The sequence below is a fragment of the Cuculus canorus genome, chromosome 6 (genome assembly GCF_017976375.1).
Source record: "Cuculus canorus isolate bCucCan1 chromosome 6, bCucCan1.pri, whole genome shotgun sequence".
Lineage (NCBI taxonomy): Eukaryota > Metazoa > Chordata > Aves > Cuculiformes > Cuculidae > Cuculus > Cuculus canorus.
Window position 1 is genome coordinate 28579455 of NC_071406.1, and position 14654 is coordinate 28594108.

At 35.0% G+C, this 14654-nt stretch overlaps 2 protein-coding genes across 18 annotated transcripts in view; one reads left to right on the forward strand and one right to left on the reverse strand.

The window, feature by feature from the left end:
* The window catches only part of ADAM23 (ADAM metallopeptidase domain 23), a 74884-nt gene that overhangs the window by 20536 nt on the left and 39694 nt on the right, over window positions 1–14654 (forward strand). For all 17 annotated transcript variants that reach the window (XR_008450307.1, XR_008450308.1, XM_054069371.1 and 14 more), the window contains exons 4-9: window positions 3788–3851; window positions 8429–8511; window positions 9211–9274; window positions 11519–11591; window positions 12122–12195; window positions 13127–13192. Coding sequence is in view for 15 of the 17 variants with exons in the window: in XM_054069371.1 (XP_053925346.1) it covers window positions 3788–3851; window positions 8429–8511; window positions 9211–9274; window positions 11519–11591; window positions 12122–12195; window positions 13127–13192 (424 nt within the window). In the remaining 2 variants the exon portion in view is untranslated. The remainder of the gene's footprint in view (window positions 1–3787; window positions 3852–8428; window positions 8512–9210; window positions 9275–11518; window positions 11592–12121; window positions 12196–13126; window positions 13193–14654) is intronic.
* Window positions 14551–14654, reverse strand: part of DYTN (dystrotelin) — an 86246-nt gene continuing 86142 nt past the window's right edge. Inside the window, exon 14 of the mRNA XM_054069389.1 lies at window positions 14551–14620. The gene's annotated coding sequence lies outside the window, so the exon portion shown is untranslated. The remainder of the gene's footprint in view (window positions 14621–14654) is intronic.

Sequence of the window (14654 nt, forward strand, 5' to 3'; positions counted from 1 at the left end):
GGTGAATTTAGGCATTCTGTAATTGATAATCAATTAAGACTTATTGTGTAATAAGGAGATTCCCACTTTACACATGATTTCTGTATCTCATTACTCAGGCACTTCTACATCAGCTCTTAATCAGTGTGTTCCAGGACTTTCTTGTTCATGCAGTGTGCATAAAGGAGCCCATCACTTCTACTGGTGAAATTATAGAGCTCTTCTGTTCTTCTGTGTATATGTCTTTCACATTCTAAAAACTGGATGAAAGTTATTTTGGTTAAGTGTTCTTTTTTTTTTTTTTCCTCCTTAAATAATTTCTCCTTTCTTTTGTCAGATTTGTCAGCATTAATAACAGGTACAAACTTTGGCAGGGAAAATTTGCAGTAACTGTTTGATGCTTATTTTTACAGCTGTTGTTATTCCTGGAGCTTTAGCAAAATGTAGAACAAATTCCCATACCCAAATTATGTTTTTTCTTTGCAGCAGCAGTGGGACATTTTTGCTGAATTTTTCGATCTAGACTACGCTTCGAAATGTCTCCTTTCAATACAGCACAGTTATGGATGTGTTTATAGTGATTTTTATATGAATGTAAGGGACAGGACTGAGGTTAGGTTTACTATAGAAGCAACTGGTTGTGAGTACTAGCAGAGCTGTGCTGGAAAATGCTTGCAAGCATACTGTGCCCCTCCCATTCCCCCTCTTCCCCTGAATAAAATCATGTTTGTCTCAGATTAGTGGTGTACATTGAGGGGGGTTCTGGATGATTGGAAATAAGGTGTTGTTTCAGATCTTTCCTAGTGTGGAGAGATACTTGGAATAGAAATAAGTGATACAAGGTACCTGGCAAAAATCAGGTACTTACCAAGGTAGAGGCGTACAATTTAAGGAGAAGCTGACTGATTTTTTTATGGAAAGTTCAAAATTTTTGCCACCTTATGGGAGATGTTAAGAGAAAAATGCTCATTGCAGTACATGGGTGGTTATGTGTGACAAGCTTAAGAACATGGTAGTAATCAGAAACTAGCATTGAATGCCCTGTTACAGCGTAGCATAAGAACCTGTTTGTGAAAGACAGTAATCTTGTAATAGATTTTCTACTTCGACTTTTAAATGGTAGATACTATGTTACATTTGGCAAAAGGATGGTTCATAAAGTAGACATGGCATTTAGGAAGTGTATCAGGAATAGCAGACCCCTGTTTTCTCTGGAAGGAATGTGGTGAGAGGAAATGGCCTCAAGTTGTGCTAGGGGAGGTTTAGATTGGGTATTAGGCAAAATTTCCTTACTGGAAGAGTGGTGAAGCACTGGAAGAGGCTGCCGAGGGAAGTGGTGGAGTTGCCATCCTGGGAAGTGTTAAATGTGTAGATCTGGTGCTTCGGGACATGGTTTAGTAGGCATGGTGGTAGTATTTTGGTGATTGGCCCATCTGATCCTAGAGGTTGTGTAAATGTAAGATCTATTGGAAAAGCTACTGTCTGCTGCATCCTTGCTTTATGCTTGTAACTTGTAAATACAGGAGTATTCAATCATAAACATGTCATGTTAGATACCCTGTCATGTGGGACATGATTTATTACCTGAATCAGGAATCCATTTGCAGCTGGATGTAATGAGAAGCTAAAGAATGGAAAAGATTGGCAGATGAAGGAATCAAGTAGGTTGCCACAGATGTTTAGCCAAAATCCAAGAAAAGCACTGAACTCTGGAAAGATTCTGCAAAAGGAAGACTAAAGAAATTTTGAGCACTTCATGTCATGTGAAATGGGATAAATCTGAGACAAATGCTGTGATTAAACTATGGTTAGTTGGGAGTCAGTAGACACAGTGGTATGTCACCTACTGCAAGTCTATGCTAAGAGCACCGGATAGCACTGAAAGCAGTTCTGAGATCAGTCGTGTAAGGTTACTAGAGGAGGGCAAAAAAGGAGGTGTGAAAGTGTGAGCTTGACTTGGAAATGGGTAAATAAATGCTGATCCTGCAGTTGGTTTGAGGAAACCAAATGGTCTCTGTGAATACAAGCAGTCTGTAAAAATACGAATCTGATCAAGGCTCTTTCAAGTTGAGCTTAGTTCCAGTGTTTAACCTTCCTCAGTGAGTTTTTTTGAACTTCTATCTAATCAGAATTTTCCACTTTCCTACTTAAGCTGGTTGCCTCTAGCCTTGTTTGTACCATCTCATTAAGGACTGAGGACAGCAGTCCTTATGCTTCATAGCAAGTATGAAAATTGCAAAGAAGAAAAAGACACTGTCAACACTCTGAAGTTTAATTGTTTTGTATATGTAATCCTCTTCAGGAGCGTCAAACCTTGCTATGTTAAAGAAGTGAATGTTTGCATTGTAGTCAAGCACTCACAGTATTTGTAAAACATTTGTATTCTCTTGCAGAAAATGTATAGCTTACTATGATACAAGTAGAGAAAGTTAAAATGATTTTATGCAACTGAATTTATTTTTAAATCTACGCTTAGCAATATTAGTAAATATATTTTTATCAAAGTAAAGGTTAAGACAAATGATAAGGCTTCAGTAATTATTCATGGCTATTAGTGTTGATTTTGCAGGCACAGAGTGCACATAATGTGGTCTCTCAGTGCCATGAAAAAAGACTTTTAAAAGAACTGCTGGTAACTGACTTCTGCAGGATCTTCTCTGATTAGTGTGGTACCTGATATATGCAGCATGAAGAATTGATTTTATGAGCCAGTAGTCCTGGAGTTAGTGTTATCAAGATTGCTAATAGCCTAATCTGTGCTTGAGATACCCCATTATCATAAATTGTTGTTAGAAATGAATTCCCATCAGAGCTGTTTTGTCAGACTGGGCTGGCATAATGATGATAATTTTTATTCTTACCAACAATATCTTATTTTTGTTTTGATATATGTACCACTATCAGACCATTTAAGGATTTTTTTTTTTTTTTAATTTGGAAGGGTACAGGCTCTTAGAGGCTTAAAAAGTGCTGAGAATTCTGGATCGCATCAAGTAAAATGCTTATCCTGCATATATAATGGACCAGTTAACATATTTAATTGCTTTGCTCTCTCTGGGCAATGAGGTGGTAGGTGAAAGGAGCATTGAAGTTACGTCAGGATGATATGTACAGGCTACCTAATCTTATATTAAAAAAAAATTTTGAACTGTAAGTTATAAAATATAGGGAATTTTTATGCTTCAGGAACATGTCTTGCCAGAGTTAGGAAAAAAAATGAGTGAGAAAAGAATCTGAGAAGAAAAAGTGAAAGGAAGAAAAGGGGTAATATGGGGAGTGTTTTTTGTTGCGTTTTTTTTTCAAGAACATTACAGTTTTTTAGTACTTGTGATAGTGAGGTACAGGTGAAGTATACACTTGTCTTCAGAACAATTGCGTATGTGTTTGTTCAGCTTTACATGTATACTCTCTTTAATTTTTAGGTAAAATATAAAACCTATTTTAAGGCAGTAATGAACTAAACATGCATTTTGTCTGTACCAGTAATTGGCAGCAAACAAAATTTTAAAGCTGTGGGTTTTTTGGTATTTTTTTGAATGTTTGAAAGGCTGATAATCTAATTGTGAAGCTAAAGTACAGGCACAGGCATTTAGATTGCAGAATGAAATTCCCCCTTCTGTAACACACTCTTGACTTTAGTGCACCAGCAAACTATTTGCTGGATGCAAGCTACTTGATTTTTTTTTAAACTAATTTACAAGGAAAAGCAAAAACGGTTTGAACATTCTAAGGAAAAAAAGCACCAAACCCACGTCCATAGAAAGTATGTTCAGATTTTTCTTATCTTGATTTTTCTTTTCTTTGACAGTGACTTGTTATCTTCGAATTATGTGGAGATTCACTATGAAGATGGAAAACCAAAGTATTCTAAGGTATTGTGCTCTTAAAATATATCAGCATGTCTTCCTGGGGGGACAGTGTTAAAAAAAGAAAATAAGTTTTCCAAGACTTGAAAGCACCAGGAACCTTTTTCCACACATACAATGTAACTGTGATCTCATCTTGTACGGATACCTCAACAATACAAGAAGGATTGCATGAGAAAGGAAAGGTGTGTCAGGTGAGGGGTAGGCGGTGGTAAGTGGTGGTAGTGAAGGTGATGCAGATGCTGCCAAAACAATTAACGTCTTCTAAAACGTAGGATGTGGGGGGGTTGAAGTCACTGACAGTATAGTCTTCGTTAATTATTTACTTACCCTTAGCACAAAGTGCAAGGGGAAGGGATAATGGTAATATAAGACATCCAAACTAATCGAAAAGACTTACAGCGACTTTTCTTTGCAAGAATTATACAGTTGTGAAACAGAAAACGAAAGAGAACTCCAGAGGTTAAGGTTTCAGTTATTACAAAACCCGCATATTGCTTGGCATCCAATTAATTTGCCAAACTAGCTCCCAAATTGAATTCTGTGCTGTAGGCTATTGATCCAAGGACAAAGAGATTAAAGTTGTGAAAGACAGTTCAGCCCTGTGTAAGGAGGGAACCAGATCAGTCTTTTTGTTTGTTGTAGGAACAAAATGAGGACTGGTAGATTCCTAGGAAGGTTATAAACTACATTTTCTGACAATTACCTTATATTTGGTAGGAATTCTTTTGTAGACTTGTTTGTTTTGAACTTATTACATGTGAAATATATCTCTATTTAGAGTGAAGGAGATTAAGCATCAAGTTGCATTTATGCTTTCAGAAAGTTGGGACTGTTGTTTTTACCAGGTGTCCATGTGTAGTTTATTATTTTGCCCTTGTTATAGAGAATCTCAAATAAAGCAATGTATCACAGACTAGGGCAAAATTAAAACAGTTACAGTGGAATGTAATTTTTGCAATATACTGTTTTGTTTTCTTCCACTGAAGAAGAAAAATAGTTTCATGTAGCATACTAAAGTTGTTGTTTCATTAAAACTCAGTACTCTGCAGAATGGGCAAAAATGCTAAATAATGCAAGAAAACAGTTCCCTCTGGCACTTAAACAAGCTCATGCAATTGTCAGCTGCAGCACTAGCATTGAGCACTGCGGTTGCTGAATCATGAATCTGACTGGAAAATTATGTTAGAACTTTAGACTCAGCAAATGGACTACCTTTGCATGCTGCAGTAACTTGATCCAAACTTCCTAGTGGATATATTCTGCATTGATTTATTTAAAAACAATAATAGAGCTCCTGAGGCCACATTAATCTGTGAAAGGTTTCATTATAAGTTCAGAAAATACATACACAGTTTGTGTAGGAGATCAAATAAGGACTGTATCCTGGTCTTCTGCAGTATCTTACAATCCTTTGTAGACCTAAGTAAGTAAAAGATTGTATTGTTTCCTGATAAAGATGTAAAGAACTGAGGTCTTAAAGAAAAGAATTGTATTTTCTGGAAAGCAGTAGTTTGTTACAGGAGTGGAAACGCTGAAGAACAAATAACAAATTTTTACTCAGATGACTTGTATCTTAAAAAAATTCTTTAAAAGCTACTTGTTTGAGAAAGGCAATAATAAATAAATAAAATTACTGTATACATGGAGGACCAGGCATTGTAACCATATTTATTGACTCTTTGTTATTCCCATTGTTCCACTGTAAGTAGGACAGCATTAATTTAGTTGTTAAAAAGCATGGTTTATGCATTCTCACTGATGGAAAGGTAAATATGTAGTGATTGCTTGCTGTGCAGTACTTAGATTTAGTTATGCACAATAGTCTGTTAGGAGTTTAATTCAGAGTCATTAAAGAAGATGCCAAGTGGAAATAATGCTGTGTGTACTTAAACAAAGAGCATTTACATTTTTGGTACTTATTTGAGTTATAATAATTGCAGAAGGAATAGGTCCAATATGCTTGTTGGAAAGCAGATTACAAATGACACCAGGGTTCTGAATGTTTTGATGATACATGGTACGTTTTTCAAGCAATGTGTCAGAGAGACAACCGCGCTTACGGGTTTTTAATAAAACTTTTTGGGAATACATTTTATCTTTAGTTTCACTGGGGTTATTGTGGATAGGCATTAAAGACCAACTGCTTAAATAAGGTAAGTTAGTATCGTTCTGGTTTCCTCATTTTAGCTTCACTGCCAGGTAGCAGCAGAATTTCTGGTATTTAACAGCTTCTAAATTCATTAGTCCTTTTTCTTTGGAAAAGTCCAAGTCATGCTTTAGACAAAGTAATGTTTCTTGGTTTCTTTCTAAACATCTACAGCTTGAACAGTTTGTTAATGTTGCTCTTGATGGTTTGTTTCTGTTGATAGAAAATAAATATACACTTCTTGTTTACCCACTTGAACCGTTCCTGTTAAGCCAGTTTATTTTACCTTTAGTCACAGTAAGTAGTTCTGTAAGCCTCTAAGAGTCTAATTAATTTATTCCTCAGCAATTTGTAGAATTCTAGGGATTAGTAATTCTGCTGTCCAGCTATAAGGACAGAAATAATAAAATAATTTCTGTACCAGAATAGATAAAAAGGATTTAATAATTTGTCATGTGGCTGCCTATAATATGTAATCCTAAAAATATTCTAAACACTTCAGGGTTTTATGCCTATTTAGCTATTTACAATCAAATAATACAAACCTCTTGACGGTGCAGTAGAACTCTGCTTTCATTACATGAAGAAATTAAATCACACAAATTCCTACATAGAAGAAAACTAGAGCATATAGAGAAAAATGGCAAATTATGAAACTACAGAAAGTAAAAAAAAAATGGAGAGTTAAAAAGACCTCCATGAAATTACTTTAATGCTATTAATTTTTATATTTGAGTAGGTGATGCTTTGACAAAAAAAAAATAGTTCTGGATTTATCATCTGAATTTTTTAGTTGTAATAGTCTGCTGTTAAGATCACTTCCTAGAAGCTTTCTATCCTATGGTGTGCAGAATCATGCTCCTTCTTTCTGACTTGATAAATCTTTGTGCTTTCTGCTTTAGCTTTATTCACATAGGATACTCTGACACAAATTAGCCAATGGCTTTGGAGACAGAGCACCTTTAGAAGGTGGGGATATACCAGTTGAGTCTCCTAGGGTCACCTGGGAAATTGTTCAGCAGTAGGGACACCTGGGATGAGGGCTATAGTTGTTAGCCAGAGAGGAGCATTGGCATGTAATGGTTTGAAAAGAAAGACACTGCAACTCTGTTTTATGAGGGTCTGTCTAGTGACTCTGTCTTAAGTGTGTTCTGAGCATACATGAAGTTCTTTGCCCATGGTAAGGAGAACTTGGACAGGAGCTAGTTGCTTCAGGAGAGGAGAGCTCAGCTCAGCTCATTCTATGAGGAAAGCCAGGCAGGTCCTTGGAACCTGTTTTTTCAGTTCAGAGGAAAGTGTATAGCATTCACATGAGTTCAGCTGGCATCTGAGCAAGGCCTTTCTGCATCAGGACTGTAAGGTTTAATGTACCAGTTCTTGTCTGTGATATTTTGGTTTCCTGCTTTGTCCTGTTCACCCCCCCTACACACATGTATTGCGAGTTACCTTCTTTTGGACACAGATGGAAGACTATACTGAGAGTTTCATTGCATCCCCCTTTGCTAGCACATTTGGCATTAATTCTATTCAGCGTAATCCCTGCAGTAGCTGACTGTTCAAATCTTGCACTGCAGCATTCAGGAGGGTCATGCTTACCTCATATGATTATGGCCTTTGAGAACTGAGGTTTTGGATTGCAGCTTCAGATGTAGTTTGCCTATTTTTTTTTTAAAGCATCTAGCATTTAAATACACTTGCAGGTAATTTAAATATTATCTTTTAAATAAAAGGCAGGACCGTGTCTAAAACATGAATTCTGACTTGTTTAGAGAAACACAAAAATCCTACCATGTTTTGAATAATTTGAGGTTGCATCCCTGTGGAATTCTATGCAGTTAAAATCAAGAGTTGACTTTTAGTATCCTTTTGATGTATGTAGTAAATCCAACTGTACACTTCAGTGTTGCTAAGCTGGATTCGCTTTCTAGCTCATTCATCATTAGTGATATTGGTACCTACAGTTTAAGGATGTAACATTTTAATTGATCAACTTTTAGTGAGACAAAATTGGTAGAATCCAGATCTAAGTCAATTACATGTCAGGTGATTAATGAACAGTGTATCACTTGTCTTCCAGGTCTGTTAAAATTACATCAAGCCATAGTTTAGTGCTCATGTAACCTGCATTACAGATTTTACAGATGCAATTTACGGCAAAGAAATGCACTCAAAGATCAAAAATATTGTGACTTCAGCAGAAGAATAACCCATGATATGGCTTGAAGACTGATCTAACTTAGTCTTTACTGGGCACAGTGTTTCTCTTATAAACAATTAAGGCTTGTCAGTGGTATTTACCTTAGCAATCACTGCTTTCTCTGAAATATTACTAATGCAAGGTGTGAGATCTTTTTTTGCTTTGGCTTTAGGCAACAGGCAATAAATCAGGAATTTTGCGTATATATGAGACTGTTTGTTTTTTAAACATTATTAGGGTGGAGAGCATTGTTACTACCATGGAAATATCAGAGGTGTCAAGGATTCCAAAGTTGCTCTTTCGACTTGTAATGGACTTCAGTAAGTGCCCATTCTCATTTTTCAAATAAGTCTATTAACTTCATGTGTGAGGGTCTGAAATTCTCCAGGCCCACAGATTTTTGATGTTTTGAAATGCCATTTCCAGCTATTCCAAACTACTAGTATTTTTCTTTTTTGTTTCACTGGGATTAAAGTCTTGATGCTGTCTCATGACACTTTTGAATATGATAAGTGCAAATAAATATTTCACCAGGTGACTTATGGTAAGGATAAACAAGAGTTGTATATTAGCAGTTTGCATGCTCAGTATTCATGTATGATTTTATCAGTCAATAGAAAAATGCATCTTTTTTGGTAGATTATGCCAGGGAAAAATAGAAGAAATTAGTTCTTGCTAGGATCAGTTACTCTTAAGTGCACCTTAGCTTTTGATTATATTCTGCATGCTAATGTGTGTCTTAGGACTTTCTCTTTCCAAGGTCAAATCTTTACACTTTTTGGTGCTTTATCATTACACTGCCATTACATCCAGTGTTAGTTTATTAGAATACACCTAATCTCTTAAAAAAAATCTTAGCTTTAGCCATATGCAGTAGTAATGAGCATATATGGAATTTATTTTAATATTGATCAATTTTTCAGCCCTAGGTTTGGTTTTGTTTTGTCAAAAATTGTATCTTGGAATCAGATTAGTTGCCATGTAATCCTAAATATCACTTTTGTTTCTCCATGTTCTAGTGGCATGTTTGAAGATAGTACTTATTTGTACTTGATAGAACCGATGGATCTGATCCACGCTGAAGTAAGTTTATCTGATTTTATTTTAGTTTGGGAAAGAGAGCACTCAAGAAATAGCAAATAAAAGCATTAGAATAAACTCTTATGCATGCGATAACCAAAAGTATTTTAAAACACTTGATTACAATTTATTTAAGGCAAGATATGTGTAAGATTTTTCTTTGCTTTTCTGTAGTCTTTCATTTCTTAGTTATTGTTGATCATTTAGATTTTGGGAGTAAACTGTTTCCATAGCAAATGGTTATAGTCTGTCAAAAAGTGTTAATCAGTTTTTTTCTAGTACTTGAACTAAAGGATTTATAAACTCACAGAAGGGATCTTCGGAAGTGATTTGTTCATCCCTCTCTAAATAGTTGGATCAGATTGCTCTTGGACCTACCATGTTTCCGCAAAGAGCTCAATGAAGTAGATAATTATATTTGGTTATCTTACACTTTATATGTGTTGAGTCAGTGGTTGCTGTATAGCTTAAATATTTCGGATTGAACCTATTCAAACATATCGCTATGTGGAATCAGCATTTAGGACTGCATTTACACAAATGCCTTGCTAACTATAATTATTTTTGTACTTGGTGTTATGTGTATTATAATAAAGCTGCTCCTAAAAATTTAACTCTTAATAAAACTGACTCAGTTTCATAGATGGTAGTAAAACCAGGTGGGTTTCTATGTCTTGAATGGTTCAAAGATTTGAGTGATTTTCAGTGAAATGATGCTACAACTTTGAGACAGAGAATTCTTAATGTTTATATCCCATTCAATCTGTAGGATGTATTCCATCACAGCTCTGAAGCTTGTCTCACTCTAGTACTTAGCAGCATGTGACAAATAATGTAATGCTGCAGATCAGATATGCTTTAGTGACTGTGAAGCTGAATTTACAGTCCGAAGAAAGATCTGCGAGATCTTTGACTCCCAACACTTTGAAAGAAACTGGATGAATGTTCAGAGCAATCAATATCATTCGTACAGTCAGTAATTGGACTGTAAATGAAACTGTAGAGGTGTGTGAAAATGTTACATCCAAGAAGATTTTTCGGTCTCCTCAGGAACAACATTATGGCACGTGTTAAACTATGTAATGCATTTTGATGTAGCACCTGTTCATAAGGTTGCAGGGCTGAAAACTGATAACATGGATACAGTAAATTCATGGAGATTTATACAATGATATATGTATAGTAGGCAGAGGAGAATTTGACTAAACTGTTTTGTTGCTTGGGTGGACAAAAGAAACCAGGATATCTCTCTGTATGATATTTCAGTAAAACCTGGAAGTAGGGCAAAAGTTCTAGTTACGAAAGTGAGATACAACCTGCTAACTCTGAGAATTCAAGTGGAATTCTAAATGATGCGAAGAAAGATAAGATGAATATTTTTCTCAGAACTACTAAAGATCAAAATAATACAGCTATATAAAGCTTGCATAGTCTGAGTTTTTGATTGTTTTGTTAGATAAATATCTTGGACACAGCCTTCAGCATGTAGTTCGTTCACCTTGATTAATCTTCACTTTAATAGATGCTATATAAAACGTTTCTTCCTTTTTTCCCTGCAGAAAAAATATGAAACATTTTCCTTCAGTATATTATGTGTTTCTTATAGAAGTTGTAAAACAGTAGCATCCTGTCCTTTGAAAAGAATTACTTGTTTTGTCAGGCTTTGCAGAGGAGGTGTTACGGAAGAAAAGATAGTTGCCTTCTAGGGAAGATACCAAAATGTGATAATTTGGGGCATGTCAGACTTCCAAAGAAAATACGCATTAAAAATCTTCTCCTATATAAGTATTGAATACACAGATAAAACAGAGTGAAATGATCTTCCTAAAGATAGTGTGTTGATTATTTTCCTGCATTTTGTTGCAATTAGTAAGATACATTTTTGTGATAAGTAGTCATCTGTGGGAGGAAGATTCCAGCTAGATATATACTCTCTAATTTGATTTATTGGAATAAAGGGCCTGTGTTCTCTGACACTAAGGCATTTAAAAGATTTTTTTTTTTAATTAATCACATCTGTGTTATTTCAGTATTTCAGTTTTGTAGGCAAATGTGTTGAAGCAGAGAGCGTCCATGATTTGCTCAGGGTTGCAAATAGATTGCTTCAAATTAGTACTATACCAAATTAGTACTATGGTTGCTTGCATTTTATAGAAAAGTAATAAAGTGGTAAATACTAACAGAAGTGCCTCACTTTTCACTTGAAATTATTAATTAGAAGAAAATGTCACGTATTTTTCTTATCAGGAAAGTAAAAGTAGGCCACATATCATCCAAAGAACTTACGGAACACAAGCCTCCAAGCAGTTGCAGGACCTTGGTATGTTTTTGCATATGTTATCAGTTCTTCAATATTGGAAATAATTGTATATATAACTTGAAAAATTTGAATATTAGGCTAACAGTCTATAAAATTATCGATTATTTTGGAATTCTTGAAAAGTAAATACTAACCTGACCTTTTCACAATTATTGCAATGGAATTTAGAGTTGTCAAAAAGCAGCAGTAAGATTTCCAACCATGAAGACCTGTATTTAGCTTTCTTCTGCAAATCATTTAATTTAGTCAGTGATAATGTTGTTGGGGGCATGAGAAGGAAGAAAACACGTATTCTAAACTCAGGTTACAAACTCTTTACCTCCCCTTCTATGCTTCAATTCTAACTTTAGATTTCTAAATTACTTCAGTTTTGATATCAGATATTTTACATTTTGTGTGTTTTAAAAAATGAACTTCTCATTATCAAAGGTTCTTCTAATTTTGATGATCTTAATCTGTTTTTGGTTTGGACAGTGTACGTAAGTAGTTGAAAATAATACCATGAAATTCTTAAATTGTAATTTATACAGAGATTGAATCTAGTTCTGAATGGCCGTTTCTGTCTGAACTGCAGTGGCTGAGGAGAAGGAGAAGAAAGAGAGCAGTGAGTAGAACTGTGACCCTGAGTTAAGACCGTTTATAAACACAAACCCACTCATTTTTGGATTTTTTTTAATGTTGAGAAAATATAGGCTTTAGAAAACAAATATTTTTGATAGCTTGATTTTTGTTACACCACACAATTATCAAATGATAAAACAAGAAGATTATTCTTTAAAAATAGAATAGTTGGAGAAAACTGGACAAGCTTTCTAAAGTGACAGCAATCTTTACATGAGTTGAACAGAAGTTTAGTAGTGAAAGTGAGTTTAGAAGGTGGGGAATTTTAGGTTTTGAGTCTCCTTGAGGATAAATATAATTTTTAAGGAAGTCTTACTACTTTGTAGATACCTGACTTTATTTTCATTTGGCTTGTTTGGTAGTATGATTAAATTAAAAACCCTAATGAGGACACCCAGAACTGGATTATTGAGAAAACACAAGAGGACAGTCCTCATGATATGCACATGCGTATGTGTCAGAGTTAGGAGAATAATTGAATTAAAGATTAATCCGTATTTCTTCACTGAGTTGCACAATCCACAGCATACTTTTTAAGGGCAGATCCATTTTTAGTAACTTCCTTCCTCTTTACATTTGTGAGGAGAAGTACAGTACACGAGTTTTTAGTGTTTGATATTTTTCTCCTTTGTGAAAATAAGAGTGGAGGGAAGGAATGGTGGCTTCTGTGCTTAACCAAAAAGAATAGACTAAATATTTTTAATGATGTGACTCAGAGCCTCAGCCAGTGTCTGTGGTAACTCACTAAGTTACTGGAGCTATGATTATTTGCCCTAGCTGAACCTCTGACCCAGTTTTTACAGACTTACACACCCTACATAGTATTTTTGGGTAATCCTATTAAATCAGCTGCATTTATTTTTGAAAAACACTACATTTTCATGATTTCTCAAAGAATTTCCTTAATCCATCAGGTATCTCGTGGTGTCTTTGAAGAAATGAAATATCTGGAACTCATGATAGTCAATGACCATAAAATGGTAGGTATATCAATTCAATGGTTATCTTTTTGACTATAATTTGTGGATTGATGTACAGCACTGTGCTGCATAAGATACTTCTGGGTTAAATATTTTGTTTATCATCAGCTGTTAACATTTGTACTGTGAGACACAGATACCTAATAATGCTTAATATTACCTAAGATTTGCTACAGCAATTACATATTCAAAATACATCTGAAGCACTTCGGTATCACATGGCTAATTTAATATGCCCATAACAAACATAGTAGAGCAAGGAAATATTTATGGCCAGCACAAACCACTGACACATTTTAAAATTACATCCTGTCCTTAAAGTAATAAACAAAAAGGTCAGAACTTGTTTCTTTGAGTTTAGTTTTACTAATTTAAATTTTAATGCAGCAAAACATATAGACAAAACTATCTGAATGTTCTTCTTGGCTATTCCACACTTAAAAACAGGATTCATAATGATGTGCAAGATGAATTATTTGTTCAATTCAGAAAGTGTTTGTAATTTGATTTTATTTTTTTAAAAAGGCTCAGGGGAAACGTAGTGTTTTTTTTCTTTTTCTCTTGATGGATGGCTGGAAAAAATAAAGCCAATTGATACTTGTTATTTAGATGTTACTGCTTTCACTAACTATGCAAAGTAAAGCTATCAAAGTGTCTGTGCGTTACCCCTATGGAAAATCAGGAGAAGAGTATGGGATGTAATAAGTTTTGTAAACCTGAATGACTATTTTAAGATACTTTTTGACATGCATCACAAATTTGAGTCTGACTTCATTTCAACAGGATACCTGTGATGGAAAACCACTCAGTGTAGGTTTAAAAGTTTTGTAGTAACAAAGAATGAGTTGCAACAGCGAAGTACTCTGAAAACAACTTGATTATGCCTCATTTTCTCACTTAGTTTAATTGTGCCTTGTCTTGTTTAGCTTTCTCAACTACTCATTGACTAAGAGGCAAATAAGGATCATCAGCTCTTAGTATGACTTTGCTTCTGTATGAGCAAGGCTGTTTTGTTTTGTTTTGTTTTTTTATTTAAACATCAAATTCTGTTGATGAAACAATTCCTGCTTATTTTATGTGCAAGGAAAATAAACTTTACGTTTCGGTAACAGTTACTTGCATCTCTCACTGTACTGCGTGTTTTTTCAATGCCTTATGTTGTTGTGGGCTCTTCTATCAACACTGAAGAATGATTTTAAAGAGCCAGAAATAACAGATATTAGAACAGGATACAATATTTTGTACTTGTTCCAGTGCCAAATAGACAGGTAATACAACCTTCCCTCGTCTGTTTACTAAATGATAGAAACAGTCCATGCAAAAATAACCTATATTTAATCTGTGTCAATTCAGCAGTAGGGTGGGAATCCAGATGGGTGGAAAGAGTAGGACGGAGATTTCTTCAACTGTTTTCACTTGTAAAGCCACCTGGTAGGAAACACACGTCAGTTATGCAGGAGTA